This window comes from Heptranchias perlo, chromosome 37, assembly GCF_035084215.1.
Source record: "Heptranchias perlo isolate sHepPer1 chromosome 37, sHepPer1.hap1, whole genome shotgun sequence".
Taxonomy (NCBI): domain Eukaryota; kingdom Metazoa; phylum Chordata; class Chondrichthyes; order Hexanchiformes; family Hexanchidae; genus Heptranchias; species Heptranchias perlo.
Window position 1 is genome coordinate 11,670,307 of NC_090361.1, and position 22,033 is coordinate 11,692,339.

General features: G+C 46.7%; 1 protein-coding gene across 1 annotated transcript in view; it reads right to left on the minus strand.

Annotated features, from left to right (window-relative positions):
• Positions 1-22,033, minus strand: part of LOC137304517 (adhesion G protein-coupled receptor E2-like) — a 50,086-nt gene that overhangs the window by 7,041 nt on the left and 21,012 nt on the right. The window contains exons 9-17 of the mRNA XM_067973153.1: positions 21,319-21,496; positions 19,509-19,640; positions 18,011-18,192; positions 17,186-17,350; positions 14,922-15,122; positions 12,946-13,181; positions 10,830-10,896; positions 9,481-9,572; positions 28-196 (exon numbers count right to left, since the gene is read on the minus strand). Coding sequence (XP_067829254.1) covers positions 28-196; positions 9,481-9,572; positions 10,830-10,896; positions 12,946-13,181; positions 14,922-15,122; positions 17,186-17,350; positions 18,011-18,192; positions 19,509-19,640; positions 21,319-21,496 — 1,422 coding nt within the window. The remainder of the gene's footprint in view (positions 1-27; positions 197-9,480; positions 9,573-10,829; positions 10,897-12,945; positions 13,182-14,921; positions 15,123-17,185; positions 17,351-18,010; positions 18,193-19,508; positions 19,641-21,318; positions 21,497-22,033) is intronic.

Here is a 22,033-nt window from a genome sequence, read left to right on the forward strand (position 1 = left end):
TTTAAACGTGAATAAAGCACATCCTACCTGCCGATTTAACACACAGAGGATGATGAAGATGAAGGTGCCCTGGAAACTGTTGACGATGGTGAATAAATAGGCCATCGCCATGGTGTCATCCTGAAAGTGGAACAACCCGAGAATCCAGGTACAGCCCAGGATAAACACCTGTGCAATGGCTTTAAACGTCAGCATCCTGCAACGAGGAGAGATCAGTGAGACAAGAGCGGCAATGAGTTATAGCTCGCTGCTTTATCCGGATAGGCCAACCCTGTTAATTGAAATTATAAATAAGTATCTCAATTTAAATCAATTTGTTTTCTGAATGATTTTGTCTTTTGGATGCCCTGCCAGGCCAGTTACATTACACGTTCTGTGCCAGTGCAGAGCAGTTATAAAGGTATCAGCTGTAGCTCAGTGGGGAGCACTCAAGTCTCTGAGTCGATGGTTATGAATTCCAGTCCCACTCCAGAGACTTGAGCACAGAATCTAGCCTAACACTCCAGTGCAGTACTGAGGGAGTGCTGCACTGTCGGAGGTGCCATCGTTCAGATGAGACATTAAACCAAGGCCCTGTCTGCCCTCTCAGGCGGGCATAAAGGATCGCGTGGCATTATTTTGAAGAAGAGCAGGGGAGTTCTCCCCAGTGTCCTGGCCAATATTTATCCCTCAACCAACATCACTAAAACAGATTAACTGGTCATTATCACATCGCTGTTTGTGGTTCCTTGCTGTGCACAAATTGGCTGTGTATCCCTTCACTTCAAAACTATTTCATTGGCTGTAAAGCGCTTTGGGACATCCTGAGGTCGTGAAAGGTGCTATATAAATGCAAGGTCTTTCTTTAACTTAAAAGGTTAATGATGTGGAGATGCCGGTGATGGACTGGGGTGGACAAATGTAAGGAATCTTACAACACCAGGTTATAGTCCAACAATTTTATTTTAAAATCACAAGCTTTCGGAGATTATCCCCTTCGTCAGGTGAGTGAGTGAATAAGAGGTTCTCAAATCGCATATCTTATATTCGGCTGGGACACCGTCACACCAATCAAAAGGTGTCGTTGGTGTTCAGACAGGTTAGCCACGGAAAACAGTAGGCCCCAGTATGCTTAATACACATTGTGTCAAATTACACAGACAGAGAGAAAGAGACCCAAAAGGCAGAGAGAGAGAGAGAGAGAATATTAAAAACAGATAACTTTTTTTTCCCCTTGCTGGTGGGGTTACGTGTAGCGTGACATGAACCCAAGATCCCGGTTGAGGCCGTCCTCATGGGTGCGGAACTTGGCTATCAATTTCTGCTCGACGATTTTGCGTTGTCGTGTGACTCGAAGGCCGCCTTGGAGAACGCTTACCCGAAGATCGACAGTTCCGATGGGCCACAGCGAAGAATCGCATAGACCTCCTCAGAAGACAAACACGGGACGCAACCAACAGAGTACCCTTCGTCGTCCAGTACTTCCCCGGAGCGGAGAAACTACGCCATGTTCTCCGCAGCCTTCAACATGTCATCGATGACGACGAACACCTCGCTAAGGCCATCCCCACACCTCCACTACTCACCTTCAAGCAGCCACCTAACCTCAAACAGACCATCGTTCGCAGCAAATTACCCAGCTTTCAGGAGAACAGCGTCCACGACACCACACAACCCTGCCACAGTAACCTCTGCAAGACATGCCAGATCATCGACACAGATACCACCATCACATGAGAGGACACCACCCACCAGGTACATGGTTCATACTCCTGTGACTCGGCCAACGTTGTCTACCTCATACGTTGCAGGAAAGGATGCCCCAGAGCATGGTACATTGGCGAGACCATGCAGACACTGCGACAACGGATGAACGGACACCGCACAACAAATGGGGATGTTCGCTGATGACTGCACAGTGTTCAGTTCCATTCGCAACCCCTCAAATAATGAAGCAGTCCGAGCCTGCATGCAGCAAGACCTGGACAACATCCAGGCTTGGGCTCATAAGTGGCAAGTAACATTCGCGCCAGATAAGTGCCAGGCAATGACCATCTCCAACAATAGAGAGTCTAACCACCTCCCCTTGACATTCAACGGCATTACCATCGCTGAATCCCCCACCATCAACATCCTGGGGGTCACCATTGACCAGAAACTTAACTGGGCCAGCCATATAAATACTGTGGCTACAGTATTTATATGGCTGGTCACAGGCTGGGTATTCTGCGGCGAGTGACTCACCTCCTGACTCCCCAAAGCCTTTCCACCATCTACAAGGCACAAGTCAGGAGTGTGATGGAATACTCTCCACTTGCTTGGATGAGTGCAGCTCCAACAACACTCAAGAAGCTCGACACCATCCAAGATAAAGCAGCCCGCTTGATTGGCACCCCATCCACCACCCTAAACATTCACTCCCTTCACCACTGGCGCACTGTGGCTGCAGTGTGCACCATCCACAGGATGCACTGCAGCAACTCGCCAAGGCTTCTTCGGCAGCACCTCCCAAACCCGCGACCTCTACCACCTAGAAGGACAAGAGCAGCAGGCACATGGGAACAACACCACCTGCACGTTCCCCTCCAAGTCACACACCATCCCGACTTGGAAATATATCGGCCGTTCCTTCATCGTCGCTGGGTCAAAATCCTGGAACTCCCTTCCTAACAGCACTGTGGGAGAACCGTCACCACACGGACTGCAGCGGTTCAAGAAGGCGGCTCACCACCACCTTCTCAAGGGCAATTAGGGATGGGCAATAAATGCCGGCCTCGCCAGCGACGCCCACATCCTGTGAACGAATGAAAAAAAAAATCGCCAGACAGGAGGGTTCCCTCCCAGTCGGGGAACACTTTAGCAGTTAAGGACATTCAGCCACCGATCTTCGGGTAAGCGTTCTCCAAGGCGGCCTTCGAGACACACGACAACGCAAAATCGTCGAGCAGAAATTGATAGCCAAGTTCCGCACCCATGAGGACAGCCTCAACCGGGATCTTGGGTTCATGTCATGCTACACGTAACCCCACCAGCAAGGGGAAAAAAAAGTTATCTTTTTTTTTTATATTCTCTCTCTCTCTCTCTCTGCCTTTTGGGTCTCTTTCTCTCTGTCTGTGTAATTTGACACAATGTGTATTCAGCATACTGGGGCCTACTGTTTTCCGTGGCTAACCTGTCTGAGCACCAACGACACCTTTTGATTGGTGTGATGGTGTCCCAGCCTAATATAAGATATGCGATTTGAGAACCTCTTATTCATTCACTCACCTGACGAAGGGGATATCTCCGAAAGCTTGTGATTTTAAAATAAAATTGTTGGACTATAATCTGTGTTGTAAGATTCCTTAAAAGGTTAATGTTAGAAGGCAGACTTGTGTTTGTAATGCTGTTATCACGTCCCTCAGAAACACCTCAAAACCTTTCATATGTGATCCTTGAAGTACAATCACTGTTGTTACATTAATAAGCGCAGAGAGAGCGAGAGTTCAGTCGGTGAGCGGCGGTAAAGAGCGAGACCAGAGCGGGGATAAAAACAGCGCGGAGAGAGCGAGAGTCCAGTCGGTGAGCGGCGGGAGAGAGCGAGACCAGAGCGGGGATAAAAACAGCGCGGAGAGAGCGAGAGTTCAGTCGGTGAGCGGCGGGAGAGAGCGAGACCAGAGCGGGGATAAAAACAGCGCGGAGAGAGCGAGAGTTCAGTCGGTGAGCGGCGGGAGAGAGCGAGACCAGAGCGGAGATATAAACAGCGCGGAGAGAGCGAGAGTCCAGTCGGTGAGCGGCGGGAGAGAGCGAGACCAGAGCGAGGATATAAACAGCGCGGAGAGAGCGAGACCAGAGCTTACTCTGAGAGCGAGACTCTGAGACCAGCGGCAGTTCGGGGTGACGTCACCAGTCAGAAAGTGACGCGGCACAGGGGAGGCAGCTGATTGGTGAGTAGGTTCAGGTGAGTATTTCTACCATTTTACTGTAAGTAAAGTAATAAGAAAGGGAAGGTCTGCAGGTTTTATAGCAGGTAGTGTTTTTTTTTAGTGAACCTAGGTCCCTAGTATAGTTAACATTTTCTAATTTCAACGTAATTTAAAAGGGGTAACTAAGCTAAGGCAAGTCATGGCAGCAGACCTCGCACCCGTGATATGCTCCTCCTGCAAGATGTGGGAAGTCATGGACACTACCAGTGTCCCTGCCGACCATGTGTGCGGGAAGTGTGTCCACCTGCAGCTACTGACCGATCGTATCTCGGAGCTGGAGCTGCGGGTGGACTCACTGTGGAGCATCCGCGATGCAGAGAAACTCGTGGATAGCACGTTTAGCGAGTTGGTCACACCGCAGCTAAAGGGTATACAGGCAGGAAGTGAATGGGTGACCACCAGGAAGAGTAAGAGATGCAGGCAGGTAGTGCAGGAGTCCCCTGTGGCCATCCCCCTCTCAAACAGATATGCCACTTTGGATGCTGTTGGGGGGGATGACTTATCAGGGGAAGGCAGCAGCAGCCAACTTCCTGGCACCACGGGTAGCTCTGCTGCACAGGCTGGGAGGAAAAAGAGTGGCAGAGCTATAGTGATAGGGGACTCAATTGTAAGGGGAATAGACAGGCGTTTCTGCGGCCGCAACCGAGACTCCAGGATGGTGTGTTGCCTCCCTGGTGCAAGGATCAAGGATGTCTCGGAGCGGCTACAGAACATTTTGGAGGGGGAGGGCGAACAGCCAGCTGTCGTGGTGCACATAGGCACCAACGATATAGGTAAAAAAGGGGATGAGGTCCTAAAAGCAGAATATAGGGAGTTAGGAGGTAAATTAAAAAATAGGACCTCAAAGGTAGTAATCTCAGGATTGCTGCCAGTGCCACGTGCTAGTCAGAGTAGAAATAGGAGGATATTTCAAATGAATACGTGGCTAGAGGAATGGTGCAAGGAGGAGGGATTCAAATTCCTGGGACACTGGAAACGGTTCTGGGGGAGGTGGGACCAGTACAAACCGGATGGTCTGCACCTGGGCAGGGCCGGGACCGCTGTCCTAGGAGGAGTGTTTGCTAGTGCTGTTGGGGAGGGTTTAAACTAAAGTGGCAGGGGGTTGGGAACCTGAGCAGGGAGAGAGAGGAAAGCGTAACAGGAAGGGACAGAAGGTATGGAGTAATAGGTAAAGTGTTAAAAAAGGAAAAAGCAGGAACTAAGCGTCACAAAACAGATTTGAAAGTTCTTTATCTGAATGCACGTAGCATTCGTAATAAAATGGACGAGTTAACGGCACAAATAACTACGTATGGGTATGATCTTGTGGCCATTACAGAAACATGGCTGCAGGGTGACAACGACTGGGAATTAAATATGCCAGGGTAATTAACAATCAGGAAGGACAGGCAGGAAGGAAGGGGAGGTGGGGTGGCTATGTTAATAAAGGAAGGAATCACTGTAATACAGAGAAATGATATTGGGACAAAGCATCAAGATAATGAAACAGTTTGGGTGGAGATAAGGAATAATAAGGGAAAAAAAACATTAGTGGGCGTAGTATATAGGCCTCCTAATAGTTGCAACTCTGCTGTAAGAAGTATTAATCAGGAGATAGTCGGGGCATGTAATAAGGGAACAGCCATAATTATGGGGGATTTTAATTATCATATTAACTGGACAAATCAAATTGGGCAGAGCAGCCTTGAGGACGAGTTCATTGAGTGCATCAGGGATGGATTTCTTGAGCAGTATGTAACTGATCCTACAAGGGGGCAGGCAACCTTGGACCTGGTCCTGTGTAATGAGTCAGGATTAATTAATAATGTCCTAGTTAAGGATCCCCTTGGAACGAGCGACCACAACATGGTTGAATTCCATATCCAATTAGAGGGTGAGAAGGTTGATTCTCAAACAAGCGTACTGAGCTTGAATAAAGGAGACTATGATGGTATGAGAGCGGAATTGATTAAAGTGGACTGGGAAAATAGATTAAAGGGTAAGACGGTACATGAGCAGTGGTGTTCATTTAGGGAGTTATTTTACAACTTTCAAAATAAATATATTCCACTGAGGAAAAAAGGGTGTAAAAGAAATGACAGCCATCCGTGGCGAAGTAAAGAAATCAAGGATAGTATCCGACGAAAAACAAGGACATATAAGGTAGCCAAACTTAGTGGGAGGATAGAAGATTGGGAATTCTTCAAAAGACAGCAAAAAGTAACTAAAGGATTGATTAAGAAAGGGAAGTTAGATTATGAAAAGAAATTAGCAAAAAATATAAAAACAGATAGCAAGAGTTTCTATAGTTATATAAAAAGAAAAAGGGTGGCTAAGGCAAACATAGGTCCCTTAGAGGATGAGACCGGGAAATTAATGGTGGGAGACATGGAGATGGCAAAAATGCTGAACAAATATTTTGTTTCAGTCTTTACAGTAGAGGACACTAAGAATATCCCAACACTGGACAAACAGGGGACTCTCGGGGGGGAGGAGCTAAATACGATTAAAATCACTCAGGAATTGGTACTCAGTAAATTAATGGGACTCAAGGCGGATAAATCCCCTGGACCTGATGGCTTCCATCCTAGGGTCTTGAGGGAAGTGGCAGTAGGGATTGTGGATGCTTTGGTGATAGTTTTCCAAAATTCCCTGGACTCAGGAGAGGTCCCGGCAGATTGGAAAACTGCTAATGTAACACCGTTATTTAAAAAGGGTAGTAGGCAGAAGGCTGGAAATTATAGGCCAGTTAGCTTAACATCTGTGGTGGGTAAAATTTTGGAGTCTATTATTAAGGAGACAGTAACGGAACATTTAGATAAGCATAATTTAATAGGACAAAGTCAGCATGGCTTTATGAAGGGGAAGTCATGTCTGACAAATTTGCTTGAGTTCTTCGAGGATATAACGTATAGGGTGGATAAAGGGGAACCAGTGGACATAGTGTATTTAGACTTCCAGAAGGCATTCGACAAGGTGCCACATAAAAGATTATTACTTAAGATAAAAAATCACGGGATTGGGGGTAATATTCTGGCATGGGTGGAGGATTGGTTATCGAACAGGAAGCAGAGAGTTGGGATAAATGGTTCATTTTCGGACTGGCAACCAGTAACCAGTGGTGTTCCACAGGGGTCGGTGCTGGGTCCCCAACTCTTTACAATCTATATTAACGATTTGGAGGAGGGGACCGAGTGCAACATATCAAAATTTGCAGATGATACAAAGATGGGAGGGAAAGTAGAGAGTGAGGAGGACATAAAAAACCTGCAAGGGGATATAGACAGGCTGGGTGAGTGGGCGGAGATTTGGCAGATGCAATATAATATTGGAAAATGTGAGGTTATGCACTTTGGCAGGAAAAATCAGAGAGCAAGTTATTTTCTTAATGGCGAGAGACTGGAAAGTACTGCAGTACAAAGGGATCTGGGGGTCCTAGTGCAAGAAAATCAAAAAGTTGGTATGCAGGTGCAGCAGGTGATCAAGAAAGCCAACGGAATGTTGGCTTTTATTGCTAGGGGGATAGAATATAAAAACAAGGAGGTATTGCTGCAGTTATATAAGGTATTGGTGAGACCGCACCTGGAATACTGCATACAGTTTTGGTCTCCATACTTAAGAAAAGACATACTTGCTCTCGAGGCAGTGCAAAGAAGGTTCACTCGGTTAATCCCGGGGATGAGGGGGCGGACATATGAGGAGAGGTTGAGTAGATTGGGACTCTACTCATTGGAGTTCAGAAGAATGAGAGGCGATCTTATTGAAACATATAAGATTGTGAAGGGTCTTGATCGGGTGGATGCAGTAAGGATGTTCCCAATGATGGGTGAAACTAGAACTAGGGGGCATAATCTTAGAATAAGGGGCTGCTCTTTCAAAACTGAGATGAGGAGAAACTTCTTCACTCAGAGGGTGGTAGGTCTGTGGAATTTGCTGCCCCAGGAAGCTGTGGAAGCTACATCATTAGATAAATTTAAAACAGAAATAGACAGTTTCCTAGAAGTAAAGGGAATTAGGGGTTATGGGGAGCGGGCAGGAAATTGGACATGAAGCTGAGTTCGGATCGGTCAATGCCCTGTGGGTGGCGGAGAGGGCCCAGGGGCTATGTGGCCGGGTCCTGCTCCGACTTCTTGTGTTCTTTAGATTTGTGGTTGGGATCAGATCAGCCATGATCTTATTGTAAACAATTTTACAACACCAAGTTATAGTCCAGCAATTTTATTTTAAATTCACAAGCTTTCGGAGATTTTCTCCTTCCTCAGGCAAATGTTTCAAGAGCTCCTTGAAGCCTACGCATTTATACATATAGAACATTCGGAGAACATTCACAAGCTTTCGGAGAAAATCTCCGAAAGCTTGTGAATTTAAAATAAAATTGCTGGACTATAACTTGGTGTTGTAAAATTGTTTACAATTGTCAACCCCAGTCCATCACCGGCATCTCCACATCATGATCTTATTGAATGGCGGAGCAGGCTCGAGGGGCTGATTGGCCTACTCCTGCTCCAATTTCTTATGTTCTTAAACACAAACAATAAACTCTCGGAGCTGGCAAAGAGGCCAGTGAACATAGGTCTGCTTTCCACTGACAGGAGAGCAGTATAACTACTGTCCTCTCACACCACTTTAAACTGGGTACCAGCAGAGTAGCTACAGATATGCAGGCCTGATATTACTGTCGGTGATATTGCTCACATGACATCCCTCTGTCTGCTGTTTTAATACAGGTATTAGTCCTGTTTAATTCAAATGGTTTACGGGAATGTCACTCGTATACATGAAGCGTTTGTCTGCTAATGTCACCACAAGTAATTTTTAATATCCCGTGTGGATTATTGTTAAAAGGAAATCCATTTGATCGGTCGCTCTGTTTGACTCATAGGAACAGGAGGAGGCCATTCAGCCCCTCGGGTCTGCTCCATCATTCAATTAGATCATGGCTGATCTGGACCTCAACTCCATTTTCCCGCCTTACCCCCATAACCCTTGATTCCCCTACCCAACAAAAATCTAATCGATCTCAGTCTTGAAAGCTCCAATTGTCCCCCAGCATCCACAGCCCTTTGGGGGAGCGAGCTCCTGATTTCTATTACCATGTGTGTGAAAAAGTGCTTCCTGATTTTGCTCCTAGCTCTAATTTTAGGATGTTCTTGATTCCTTCAAGGGAATACAAGCCAAGTTCATGCAACCTGTCCTCTTAATTAAACTCTTTAAGCCCTGGTATCAGTCTGGTGAACCTGTGCTGCACCCCCTCCAAGGCCAATATATCCTTCCTGAGGTGCGTTGTCCAGAACTGAACGCAGTGCTTCAGAGGGGGTCTGACCAACTGTACAACTGAAGCATGACTCCTGGAAAGTTTGCATATGTGAATGTTGGTTGAACACAGAGGCAGGGTTGGCTACGATGCCACTGACAGTCGAATAGCCTGTTGCCACTCACTCACAGGCTCACGCGTGAAGTACCCACAGAAGAGGAAGGGAGAAGAGAAAGAAAATAACCGAAGCACTCGGTACACCTGCGAGAATATTAGCTCCTGTTAACTCCAGAGTTCACTCGCCTCATGTCCTTAATTTTCGTGACTTCAGAATTCAGTCGGGTGAGCTGTGACCTGAGTATCCAGAGCGTCACAGCGAACAGGACCGTATTAAACTGCGGGGGAAAAAAAGTCATTTAAAACAATGTATTAAGCTTATGCTATAATAATAAATTCATAGAATCTTACAGGACCATAAAAGGAGGCCATTCGGCCCATCGTGTTTGTGCCGGCTCTTTGAAAGAGCTATCCAATTAGTCCCACTCCCCTGCTCAGTGCCCATAGCCATTCAAATTTTTGCTTATCGAGTACATATCCTATTGAATCTGCTCCCACCGCCCTTTCAGGCAGTGCATTCCAGATCATAAAAACTCGCTGCGTTAAAAAAAATTCTCCTCCCTGGTTTTTTTTGCCAATTATCTTAACTCTATGTTCTCTGGTTATTGACCCTTCTGCCAGTTTCTCCTCATTTACTCTATCAAAACCCCTCATCATTTTGAACACCTTTATTAAATCTCCCCTTAACATTGTCCGTTCTAAGGAGAACAATCCTAACTTCTCCAGTCTCTCCATGTAACTGAAGTCCCTCGTCCTTGGTATCATTCTAGTAAATCTCCTCTGCACCCTTTCCAAGGCCTTGACGTCCTTCCTAAAGTCTGGTGAACAAAATAGTTGAACTTTGTTTACATCTTGCCAGTGCTTAAAATGGTGACATACTTTGACTGGAATCCTTGCAGGTCCATGGAGTATATTTTCCTTCCTTTACTAATTGAAGTCGTAATACCTTGTCCTCATTCATCAATCCTTCCGAGGCCTCGCCCCACCATCCCTCTGCAACCTCTCCCAACCCTAACTGCCGGTGTGTGCCGTCCACTCTACCTCTTTGCGTCCCTTCCCCCTTCACTCCATCTTTGATGGCGAAGCCTTAAACCATGGGGGATCCTCCATTCCAGAACTCCCTCTCGAAACCCTTTCATTCTCCCTCCCTTCGAAAGCCTCTGCGGAACCTACGTGGGGGGGGTAATTTTAACCTAACTCGCCCGTCGGGAAACTGACGGAATTGGGGGCGCTCGTTTTACATGCCGCCAGATTTTACTCTCCGTTCAAGTCAATATTGGGCGGGGAATAAAACCAACGTTCCACCCGATCCCGAGGGTTTCCCGCCCGGAGAGTTAGGTTAAAATCACCCCCTAACTCTTTGGCCACATCTTCACCACCTCCATTAACTCTTCTCTTCGCCCTGCTCCATACTGTGTCGATGCAAGTCGATGTTGTTGTCATGTTAGCCAAAAGGTTGGGGTGAACATAAAGTGGGTTTTCCTTAAGGAAAGCTCTAACCCTCTGTCTGAACAGCTAAATGATGACTTAGTTACCAGAATCATTGCGCAGACTGGGCCAACGAAACTCCAGATGAATCCTTTCTCGATCTGCAGCCAGCAGCTGAAACATTAAAAGAGAGAAGAGAATGCACACACGATCAGGGACATCATTGAGATCCCCTCCGTCTCGCTACCTCACCCTACTTCTTCAAAAGCTTCCTCAAAACCTTGACCCTGTCTTTGGTCACCTCTTGAAGCTTCTCCTTACTTCCTGCTTGATTCCTGCCTCGGGGTAGCGTGTTACGTGAAAGGAATGTAATTTATACTCAATGATCTAAGGGCTCTGTCGCGTTACAGATAGCAGTCCGAGCCCGCTACATGCTGACCTGAGCTCTACTTCTTGTGACAAGTCTGCAGGCACAGTAACCTAGTCTTTAGCCGGTTAATTTTAAATGTTGCAAGGCATCCATAGGCCTAGAAATTGGTTTAATGGAGCCACCTGGCACCTTTTAAACTTAGTTTAGCAATGGACTGGAGTTATACTACACTCGGTGTGAAACTGTCCATTGGAGGTAGATCAGTGCATTCGGGTGTTAGGTGAGACAGCGCTACTGAGGGGAATTGATCAGCTGTGATCTAATTGAATGGCAGAACAGGCTCGAGGGGCTGAATGGCCTTCTCTTGTTCCTACGTTCCCAACTGCTGGTCTTGTGTTGATGGGCATTTGAATCTAATTTGCATCGATGTGAGTCATTAAATATTAGCTGTGTGAAATTAATCGATCCTTAATGTGTGTTAATTTCAGGTTATCATTTATCAGCAAATGTTTAATCAACAAGAGTTTAAAATGAGATTACTGAAAAAAGGATTTAAAATAGCACAAAGACGCCGCCCCCCCTGGTGTTCAGTTGCACGACGATCCAGAACACCTCAGTTCATTGCCAGTCCATGTGGAGTTAGTTTGTTCCATCTCGGCAAATCTTGGGGTGTTACGATTGAGCTCAGCGCCGCTGGACTCACGAGAGCGAAAATTAGCCAGAGTTCCAACTCATTATCCGGTGTCAGCGGACTTGGAGTAAGGGCATGGGATCGGTCTGCACTTGCAACTGAAAACATTGGAACATTAGGAACAGGGGGAGGCCATTCAGCCCCTCGAACCTGCTCTGCCATTCAGTTGGACCATGGCTGATCTGTACCTCTACCCAATTTACCCACCTTAGCTCCATATCCCTTGATACCCTTACCCATCAAAAATCTATCGATCTCAGTCTTGATAGTTCCAATTGTCCACCAGAATCCACAGCCCTTTTGGGGGAAGAGAATTCCAGATTTCTACTACGCTTTGTGTGAAGAAGTTATTCCTGATTTCCCTCCTAAACGGCCTAGCTCTAATTTTAAGATTGTCTCCCCTCGTTCTTGATTCCCCCACCAGAGGAAATAGTTTCTCCGTATCTACCCTATCGAATCCTTTTAACATTTTATGCACCTCGATGAGTTCACCCCTCGATCTCCTGCACTCAAGCCTGTTGGGACTCAATGCACAGGTTCACGCCTGTAGAACAGACACGTGCCGGTTACCAGAGGGTAACCAGTGCCTGTGGAATTGGACCCCAGCAAGAGGCAGCATGGAGAGGACAACCAAAAACTGGGGGGGGGGGATGCAAAATAACCTGAGGTTATTAAATGCAGAATGGTGTTAAAGGCTGTTCCTTTGGAGTAGGTGTTGTGCTCTTCCTGTTAGTTTAAACTATGGAAGAGTAGGAATAGATTGGATTTTAGGCGGTTCTTCTATTCCCAGAGAGCAGTGAGCCTCTGGAATGTGTTACCGGCTGGTGTGGTGGGTGCCGACTCTCTGCCTTCAAGAGGGAGCTGGACCAGTTCCTGACTGGGGCAGAGATCACATCATATAGAAGGTAAGTGTCTTTACAGATAACACATGGGCCATGTGATCTCCTGGACTGGTTTTGATCTCCTGAGGTGGGGTCAGAATTTTCCAGGGTATTTTTCCCCCTATTGGCCTTGGGTTTTATTTTGTCTCTCCCGGGAGATTGCGGGAGGGAGGGGAAGTGTTTAGTCAGGATGCTCCCGCCATCTTGGTGTGTGGGGCAGGCTTGATGGCCCAGCTGGTCTTTTCCTGCCCGTCAATTTTGTACGTTCATATGTTACTTACTACTGGGGAGATCCGTAACCAGCGGGATTCGTTGCCACGGAAATGGTCACTATCACTACAGGCACTCCATAGCCAAACGGGTACATGAGTCCTCTCATCACCTTGCGGACGCAGGAGTCGTTTATTTTCTGTAGGTTTCTAACCATAAGGTGAAGTTGTAATCCTTCCACGCACATCCAAGCAAAGGCCGCCAGGAACAGGTAATGTAAACAACCCGCGATGACCCCACACCCAACCTGGAACAAAGAACACAGGTTTAAAATGAAGAAGCCCCTTTGGCAAGTCCAACCTCATCGTCACAGAATGCCAACCTTTCCTATCTTCCCATTCATTTTTTGTTTGCGTTTATTCATTCTCAGGATGTGGGCATCATTGGTAAGGCCGGCATTTATTGCCCATCCCTAATTGCCCTCGAGAAGGTGGTGGTGAGCCGCCTTCTTGAACTGCTGCAGTCAGTGAGGTGACGGTTCTCCCACAGTGCTGTTAGGAAGGGAGTTCCAGGATTTTGACCCAGCGACGATGAACGAACTGCGGACATATGTACAAGTCGGGATGGTGTGTGACTCGGAGGGGAACGTGCAGGTGGTGTTGTTCCCATGTGCCTGCTGCTCTTGTCCTTCTAGGTGGTGGAGGTCATGGGTTTAGGAGGTGCTGTCGAAGGAGCCTTGGCGAGTTGCTGCAGTGCATCCTGTAGATGGTACACACTGCAGCCAAGGTGCGCCAGTGGTGAAGGGAGTGAATGTTTAGGGTGGTGGATGGGGTGCCAATCAAGTGGGCTGCTTTGTCCTGAATAACGTCGACCTTTTTGAGTGTTGTTGGAGCTGCACTCATCCAGGCAAGTGGAGAGTATTCCATCACACTCCTGACTTATGCCTTGCAGATGGTGGAGAGGCTTTGGAGAGTCAGGAGGTGAGTCACTCGCTACAGAATACCCAGCCTCAATTTAGTGTCTTGTGCAAAAGAAGGCACCTCTAACCATACAGCACTGCACAGAAGTGTTAGCCTTGATTACGTACTCAAATCCTTGAGTGGCGGAATTAAACCCACAATCAAAGGTGAGACTGCTACCAACTGAGTTTAGCAAGAGTGTATTCACTATATATGTAGAATAACTTGGGTATGAAGTTGTCTGGATTGAACTCTGGCAAATTGTGGAAGGGTGTCTCATTCTATTTTGGGCTTCTTGTCCGTTCTACCATAGAAAGAAGGACTTGAATTTATATAGCGCCATTCATGACCTCAGAAGGTCTCAAAACAATTTACAGCCAATGAAGTACTTTTGAAGTGTATTCACTATTGTAATGTATGAAATGTGGCAGCCAATTTGCGCACAGCAAGATCCCACAAAACAATGAGAATTACCAACATCACTAAAACAGATTGTGTGATAATGACCAGATAATCTGTTTTAGTGATGTTGGTTGAGGAATAAATATTGGCCAGGACACTAGGTTGAATCCCCTAGTCTCCTTCGAAATAGCACCATGGGATCTTTTACATCCACCCGAGCGGGCAGACAGGGCCTTGGTTTAATGTCTCATACGAAAGACGGCACCCTCCAACAGTGCAGCACTCCCTCAGTACTGCACCGACAGTGTCGGCCTAGATTATGCGTTCATGCCCCTGGAGTGGGACTTGAACCCACAACCTTCTGACATCAGAGGCAAGACTGCAACCCGCTGAGCCACAGCTGACACAATAAGTTTAAATACAGCTTCAGTAAGTTCCGAGGTGGCCTTGGAACTGGTTAGCTATGTTTCGAACCTCCTTGAACTAAGCAGAGCGACTCATTTGGGTCGAGCGGCCAACCTTCGTGCTCTGTGCGCCTCAGGTCCATCTGGAGGGTGCATTCACTGAACCGAGCCCCTTCCAGGCGGCCTTTGTAAAAGAAGATTATTATCCTACGTTCGGTTGCAGTGGAGTGGAAAATATTTAGAATGGCTGGAGCCCACCCCCCCACCCTGAGTTCCTCTCACCTTGTTGCTGGTTCTGGAAATTCCGACCAGAAACAGCAGCTCCGCCAGGAACAGAGTGACGCACAGGTTGATGTGGATGGTGGTGTTGTGGCTGGTAACCGGGGTTACGAACAGAAACGTGACGATCGCGAGCCCCAAGCACACCAGCGATGTGATGATCCCGAAGAACGTGATCACGCTGAGACTTTGATCCCAGTCATCCTGCAGTCAGCACCAATATAGAGACCAATTACAACCACTGGAAGCAAAAATAATTCAAACTGAACATTTTTTTTATGCCCTCCTCTCCTGAAGGCACTGTCTCCTTGGCGGAGTACAGATCCACGGGCACTCGTACCTCCTTTAAATAACCATATGTGAGCCCAAACAGTGACTCCACCCTCCCTACCTTCCACCCCCTCCCCTCAGGTTAGCAGGATATTTGTTTGTGACATGCCCATCGCAGCCAACCCAAACCTTGTTCTCACCCCCTCACAATTCAGGTACAGGCCACTGGTAACATCAAATCTACAGCACAGATACAGGCCATTGGCTCAACTCGTCGTTTTTTAAAAATTCATTCTCAGGATGTGGGCGTCGCTGGCGAGGCCGGCATTTATTGCCCATCCCTAGTTACCCCTTGAGAAGGTGGTGGTGAGCCGCCTTCTTGAACCGCTGCAGTCCGTGTGGTGAAGGTTCTCCCACAGTGCTGTTAGGAAGGGAGTTCCAGGATTTTGATCCAGCGACGATGAAGGAACGGCCGATATATTTCCAAGTGGGGATGGTGTGTGACTTGGAGGGGAACGTGCAGGTGGTGTTGTTCCCATGCACCTGCTGCCCTTGTCCTTCTAGGTGGTGGAGGTCATGGGTTTGGGAGGTGTTGTCTATGCCGATATTTACCCTCCACACGAGCCTCCTCCCAATCTATGGTCAGGGAGCAGAAATTGAAATCCAGGCCGATTGTTCTTCTCTCCCTGTTCACAATGGTTTCAAAATGGTAGTTTCTGCACCAATTGTAGGAACAAGTGCAAGATCGCCTCATCCAGGAAGGGGAGGGCAAGACCACTTCCTTGGGGGGGGGGGGGGAGCATGGGAAACAAAAGGAAAAGTGAGGCCGCATTGATGTTATGGAACAAAACCGAGGTCCATGAATTGCAAAGTGTTTTTTTTACAATTCGTTCATGGGATGTGGGCATCACTGGCAAGGCCGGCATTTATTGCCTATCCCTAATTGCCCTCGAGAAGGTGGTGGTGAGCTGCCTTCTTGAGTGGCTTGCTAGGCCATTTCAGAAGGCGATTAAGAATTAACCACAACGCTGTGTGTCTGGAGTCACATATAGGCCAGACCGGGTAAGGACGGCAGGTTTCCTTCCCTAAAGGGCATTAGTGGACCAGATGGGTTTTTACGACAATCTGGTAGTTTCATGGCCACCATTACTGATATTAGTTTTTTTTAAATTCCAGATTTTATTTAATTAATTGAATTAAAATTCCCCAGCTGCCATGGCGGGATTTAAACTCATGAATCCCGATTAGTAGTCCAGGTCTCTGGATTACTAGTCCAGTAACATAACCACTAGGCTCCCGTGCCCTGTATGTGGGGTTTCATCATATACTTTAGATTCAGGCACCAGCACTTGCAACTCAACCATCAGCTTTCACTACTTGAAGGAATTGGTGTGGCATTCAGAGATGGACCACGAAGGACTTGGGTTTAATTCCTGGTTCGAGCTGAGTTAGCTAACCTCAAACCAGGGCTCTGGGAGTGGTGTTAAAATTAGCCTCATTACCTCAGGGCTAGAAAGAGGACAAAAAAAAAAATCAGCCAGGGTTCCCATCTCTGCCCAAGGACCTGTGTTGGAAACCCCACCTTGTATTTGAGTCTGGCAGTGGTGTCCCCTATGATTGACTCTCCCTGCTGACGCTTGGGGTTCACTGATGAAGAATGGCCATTTGAGCAAGGAACCTAAGGAATGGTACCCAGGCATCAGCCACAGCTTTTAGCCGAGGAGCTAAGAACGGGGAGAAAGAAAATGACTCAACAGAAATAATGAATCATTTTTTTCCTGAATTGGCGGGGGCAATTTCGCCCGTCGGGAAACTGACGGGATCGGGGGCAACGCTGGTGTTACCCCCCACCCGATATTGCTCTCCATTGTAGTCAACGGTGTAATATTGGGCGGGGTGTAAAATCGGCGTTCCACCCTGGGTTTCCCGCTTGGCCAGTTCGGTTAAAATTACCCCCCCACCTTGTTTTTGGGGAGCTGTTCGTCAATCATTTTTACCTCGACAGTTGTCATGAGGATAGCAAAACTGGACAAGTGTTGACACCCACAGGTCGTGTGTGTTTTGTTGGACTTCATCACTTCACATCCCTTAGGAGACCAGTAACTTGCACCTCTTGTACGGTTCCAGTAAACACACACTCGTCGTCCATCAGCTTTTGGTTCCTGTATAAGACATGAGTTAACAACAACAACTCGCATTTATATAGTGCTTTTAACATAGCAAAACATCCCAAGGAGCTTCACAGGAGCGATTATCAAGCAAAATCTAACGCTGAGCCACATAAGGAGATATTAGGACAGGTGACCAAAGCTTGGTCAAAGAGGTAGGGTTTAAGGATCGTCTTAAAAGGGGAGAAGGAGGTAGAGAGGCGGAGAGGTTTAGGGAGGGAATTCCAGAGCTTAGGGCCTAGGCAGTTGAAAGCATGGCCGCCAATGGTGGAGCGATGAAAATCGGGGATGCGCAAGAGGCCAGAATTGGAGGAGCGCAGAGATCTCAGAGGGTTGTAGGGCTGGAGGAGATTTACAGAGATAGGGAGGGGATGAGACCATGGAGGGATTGGAAAATGAGGATGAAAATTCTAAAATCGAGGCATTGTCAGACCGGGAGCAGATGTAAGTCAGCGAGCACGGGGGTGACGGGTCAACAGGACATGTGCGAGTTGGGATACGGGCAGCAGAGTTTTGGATGAGCTCAAGTTTACAGAGTTAACATGAGTACCTTGGGGTGCTCCCCTGGTTTTTAATGATTTTTTTTCCCCCCTTGACAAGACAGTGGGGTTTATTCTGAGCGCTGGCCCTGGCAAATGACACAGTCCCTCAAACCTTTGTATGTTTCAGGGTGATGTTGACTCTCTCGCTGAGTTCATGTCTGTTCCGGTTGCTGATTGTGGCTGAAACTACTCCTGAGGTCATCTGGTACGGCCTTGATCTGTCCTTCTCAACAAAATCCCCGCTCTGAAGGGAATCCAGCTCGCCGTACGAGATGAAAGCAACAACACCACGTCCTGCTCGGACATGTGGCAGAAAATAAAGTGCAAGTTAGTGTGGAAGTGCATGAAGGGATACTTGACCATATTAACTCTTTATTAATTCACTTAACTCACATAATAGACTAACACGCCACAAGTACACATAGAAGCACAATTGTGTAATTACTTTTGAGTTTCTCACGTTGATAATTAATTTTACTTGAGCAAGTCGCTTAGCACAGCTTGTACAGTCTGTCCTCCCCGAGATAAGGGATGTAGCTAACTTCAGCAATAAATGGCCATGTGGCCTTGAGACTAGCCACAGCCCTACTGATGAGAGACAGGAATGTGGGAAGAAAGCAGATGACTAACACTTTCTCAGGCCAACGTGCAAGTTAACAAAATGGCTATGGGAGCTCGAGGGCGGGCTCACTATTTGATTGACCAACTACCTGAGCCAATAAAGAATGTACGTGTACGCCCATATTCTGTAACAGGTGGGCATTGTTTACTAAATTGCATAAACGTGAGCTGTTTCTTTAACTCGGCAAAGTTACACCCTCAACCTTTGTTTGAGGTGTTCTTCCACTTGTATACAAGTTAAGGTTCAATAAAGTTTCTCTTTGTACTACATGTTTGGGTGTTAATGCATTTGTATAGTAATAAGTAATATTAAGTTTCGACATTAGCCGAACACAATGGTGACTTGCAAACACTTAGTAATGAATCACACATACAAACTATCACTGCTCAGGCATCAGCTGTGGCTCAGTAGGTCGCCCTCTCACCTCTGAGTCATGAAGGTTGTGGGTTCAAGTCCCACTCCTGAGACTTGAGCACAAAACCCAGGCTGATGCTGCCAGTGTGGTACTGACTGAGTGCTGCACTGTTGGAGGTGCCGTCTTTTTGGAAGCAATGTTAAACCGAGGCCCTTTCAGGTGGATGTAAAAGATCCCATTGCACTATTTTGAAGAAGAGCAGGAAAGTTCTCCCTGGCGTCCTGGTCAATATTCATCCCTCAAACAATATCACAAACTAGATTATCTGGTCATTATCTCAGTGCTGTTTGTGGGACCTTGCTGTGTGCAAATTGGCTGCCGTGTTTCCTACATTACAACAGTCGCCACATTTCAAAAGTACTTCATTGGCTGTAACGCTCTTTGGGACGTCCTGAGGTTGTGAAAGGCGCTATATAAATACAAGTCTTTTCCTTTCTTTCTTTCAAGCCTTTCAAAGGACTCCCATTATTCTCATTACTGTTGGCAAAGTTGTGAAGCTACATTGTGTTTGAGTCCAGCAAAGCAAGCAAAAAGACATCGAAACAAAGCCCAAATAATGAACTAAAACGTTACCGGATGATTGGCCCTCCGTCACAGTTCTTAAATAAACATCCATCGTGTTCTCCTTTGCGCGGAGTGTTATTCTGTCAGGTATTCTCGATCGCAACCGAAATCCATTCCCTTGAATGACTCGTACGTCAAGATCTAGGATTGAAATGAGAAACATGTCGATTATGTCTGTGGTACCTGTGATCAACATCCTTAATCTGATTCTGATGGTATTATATTTGATTATTAGTGCACCCCGCATGGCGTTGCTCATGGTATGTTGGCTGACATAACTGTTTGTTTTATAATGACCTTGCACTCCTGCTCCTTCCCGATCGACATATAAAAACATTTTTTAAAAAAAAATTCGTTCATGGGATGTGGGCCTCGCTGGCAAGGCCAACATTTATTGCCCATTCCTAATTGCCCTTGAGAAGGTGGTGGTGAGCCGCCTTCTTGAACCGCTGCAGTCCGTGTGGTGAAGGTTCTCCCACAGTGCTGTTAGGAAGGGAGTTCCAGGATTTTGACCCAGCGACGATGAAGGAACGGCGATATATTTCCAAGTCGGGATGGTGTGTGACTTGGAGGGGAACGTGCAGGTGGTGTTGTTCCCATGTACCTGCTGCTCTTGTCCTTCTAGATGGTAGAGGTTGCGGGTTTGGGAGGTGCTGTCGAAGAAGCCTTGGCGAGTTGCTGCAGTGCATCCTGTGGATGGTACACACTGCAGCCACTGTGCGCCGGTGGTGAAGGGAGTGAATGTTTAGGGTGGTGGATGGGGTGCCAATCAAGCAGGCTGCTTTGTCCTGGATGGTGTCGAGCTTCTTGAGTGTTGTTGGAGCTGCACTCATCCAGGCAAGTGGAGAGTATTCCATCACACTCCTGACTCCTGTGAGCTACGCCAGTCATTCAGTTAATAATACATTACAAACATGTGGGCGATTTTAAATATATCAAACATATCAAAATATCTCACATTATTTTAGAAATTATATCTTACCTTACTGTTTATTGAGAATATTAATGTGTATTTAAAGAGTTATAGAAAATGTGCTAAAACATAGCAGAGTCACTTGGAATCCCCTGTCCCCTCAGACCTAATGATTCACAAATATCTGGGCCTTCATTCATGGCTCATTTGTTGTGGGATTCAATGCTTTTTCCCCCTTGCCCGTCTCGTTCTCTTGGATCCAGCAAGTGAAAGCAAAGGAATTAGGAGACGGGGCCTCCACATCATCCAAAGCCCAAGTCAAAGACCCACTCCACAGCTCCCCACAGCGGCATGATTAAAATCAGGAGCTCACTGTGCAAGGAACGGCATGTGTAGATCCTGTCCCATCATTACATGGGGCAGTGTGTTGCAGCGTTTTTGAGATTGAACCACAAGCAAGGCGCAGATTGGGGAAGCGGTGAGGAAAACTAGGCCAAATAACAGAAAATAAAAAAAGACTTGCATTTCTACAGCATCTTTCTTGTCCTCAGGACGACCCAAAGCACTTTACAGCCAATTAAGTAGCCACTGTTGTAATGTAGGCAACCAATTTGCGCACAGCAAGCTCCTACAAACAGCAATGAGATAATGACCACTGTTTTAGTGATGTTGGTCAAGGGATGAAAATTGGCCAGGGCACCGGGGAGAACTCCCCTGCTCTTCTTCGAATTAGTGTTGGGGATCTTTTACATCCACCTGAGAGGGCATTGCTCCATAGCAATTTTGATCGGAGGAGATTAAAATTCTGAAAAATCTGAAAGCAAAAGTGTGTTATTATTAGGACCGGGTGGCCACTTTTTCTATATTAAACATAGCTGGAAAACTATTCACTGTGTTAGACCATACCTAAATGCGTGGTCGAAATGCTCTTTGTTCCTTGACTAGCTGAGACCAGCGCTGTGGCTAACGTAACACTTTCCATGACCTCCAAGAAGAGCGAGGTTGACTGCAGTTTCTGTTCCTTTTCCGTGTTCTCCATCCTCGAACCTTCAGCAACAAATCTGTTTCCAAATGATGTGATTTCCTGTGGATGAGGTATATTTATTGATTTATAGCCGTGTTTCCTCCCTTCCACTCGTGAAAATGCTATGCAAAAACTTCACTGCTCTCTTAGGGAAAAGGTTCAAGTTTCTCTTGAGGTTTGTTCACTTTGAACCTGCGTCCCTCTCGTTCTGTGCTCACAGTCCAAGTTAAATATCCTGCATCTATATCACCAATACCTCATGGAACTTTGAAAACCTGGATCATATCTCCCCTTATCCTTTTCTTTTCTGCAATGAAAACAAGTTCAGTTCTGTGAGTGTCTCCTCATAACTTAGAGCCCCAAGTCCTGGATACATTCTTGTTGCTTCTCTTACAGAATCATAGAAAGTTACAGTGCAGAAGGAGGCCATTTGGCCCAACTGGTCCATGCCTGTGTTTATGCTCCACACGAGCCTCCTCCCTCCCTACTTCATCTCACCCTATCAGCATATCCTTCTATTCCTTTCTCCTTCATGCATTTATCTAGCTTCCCCTTAAATGCATCTATGTTATTCGCCTCAACTACTCCTTGTGGTAG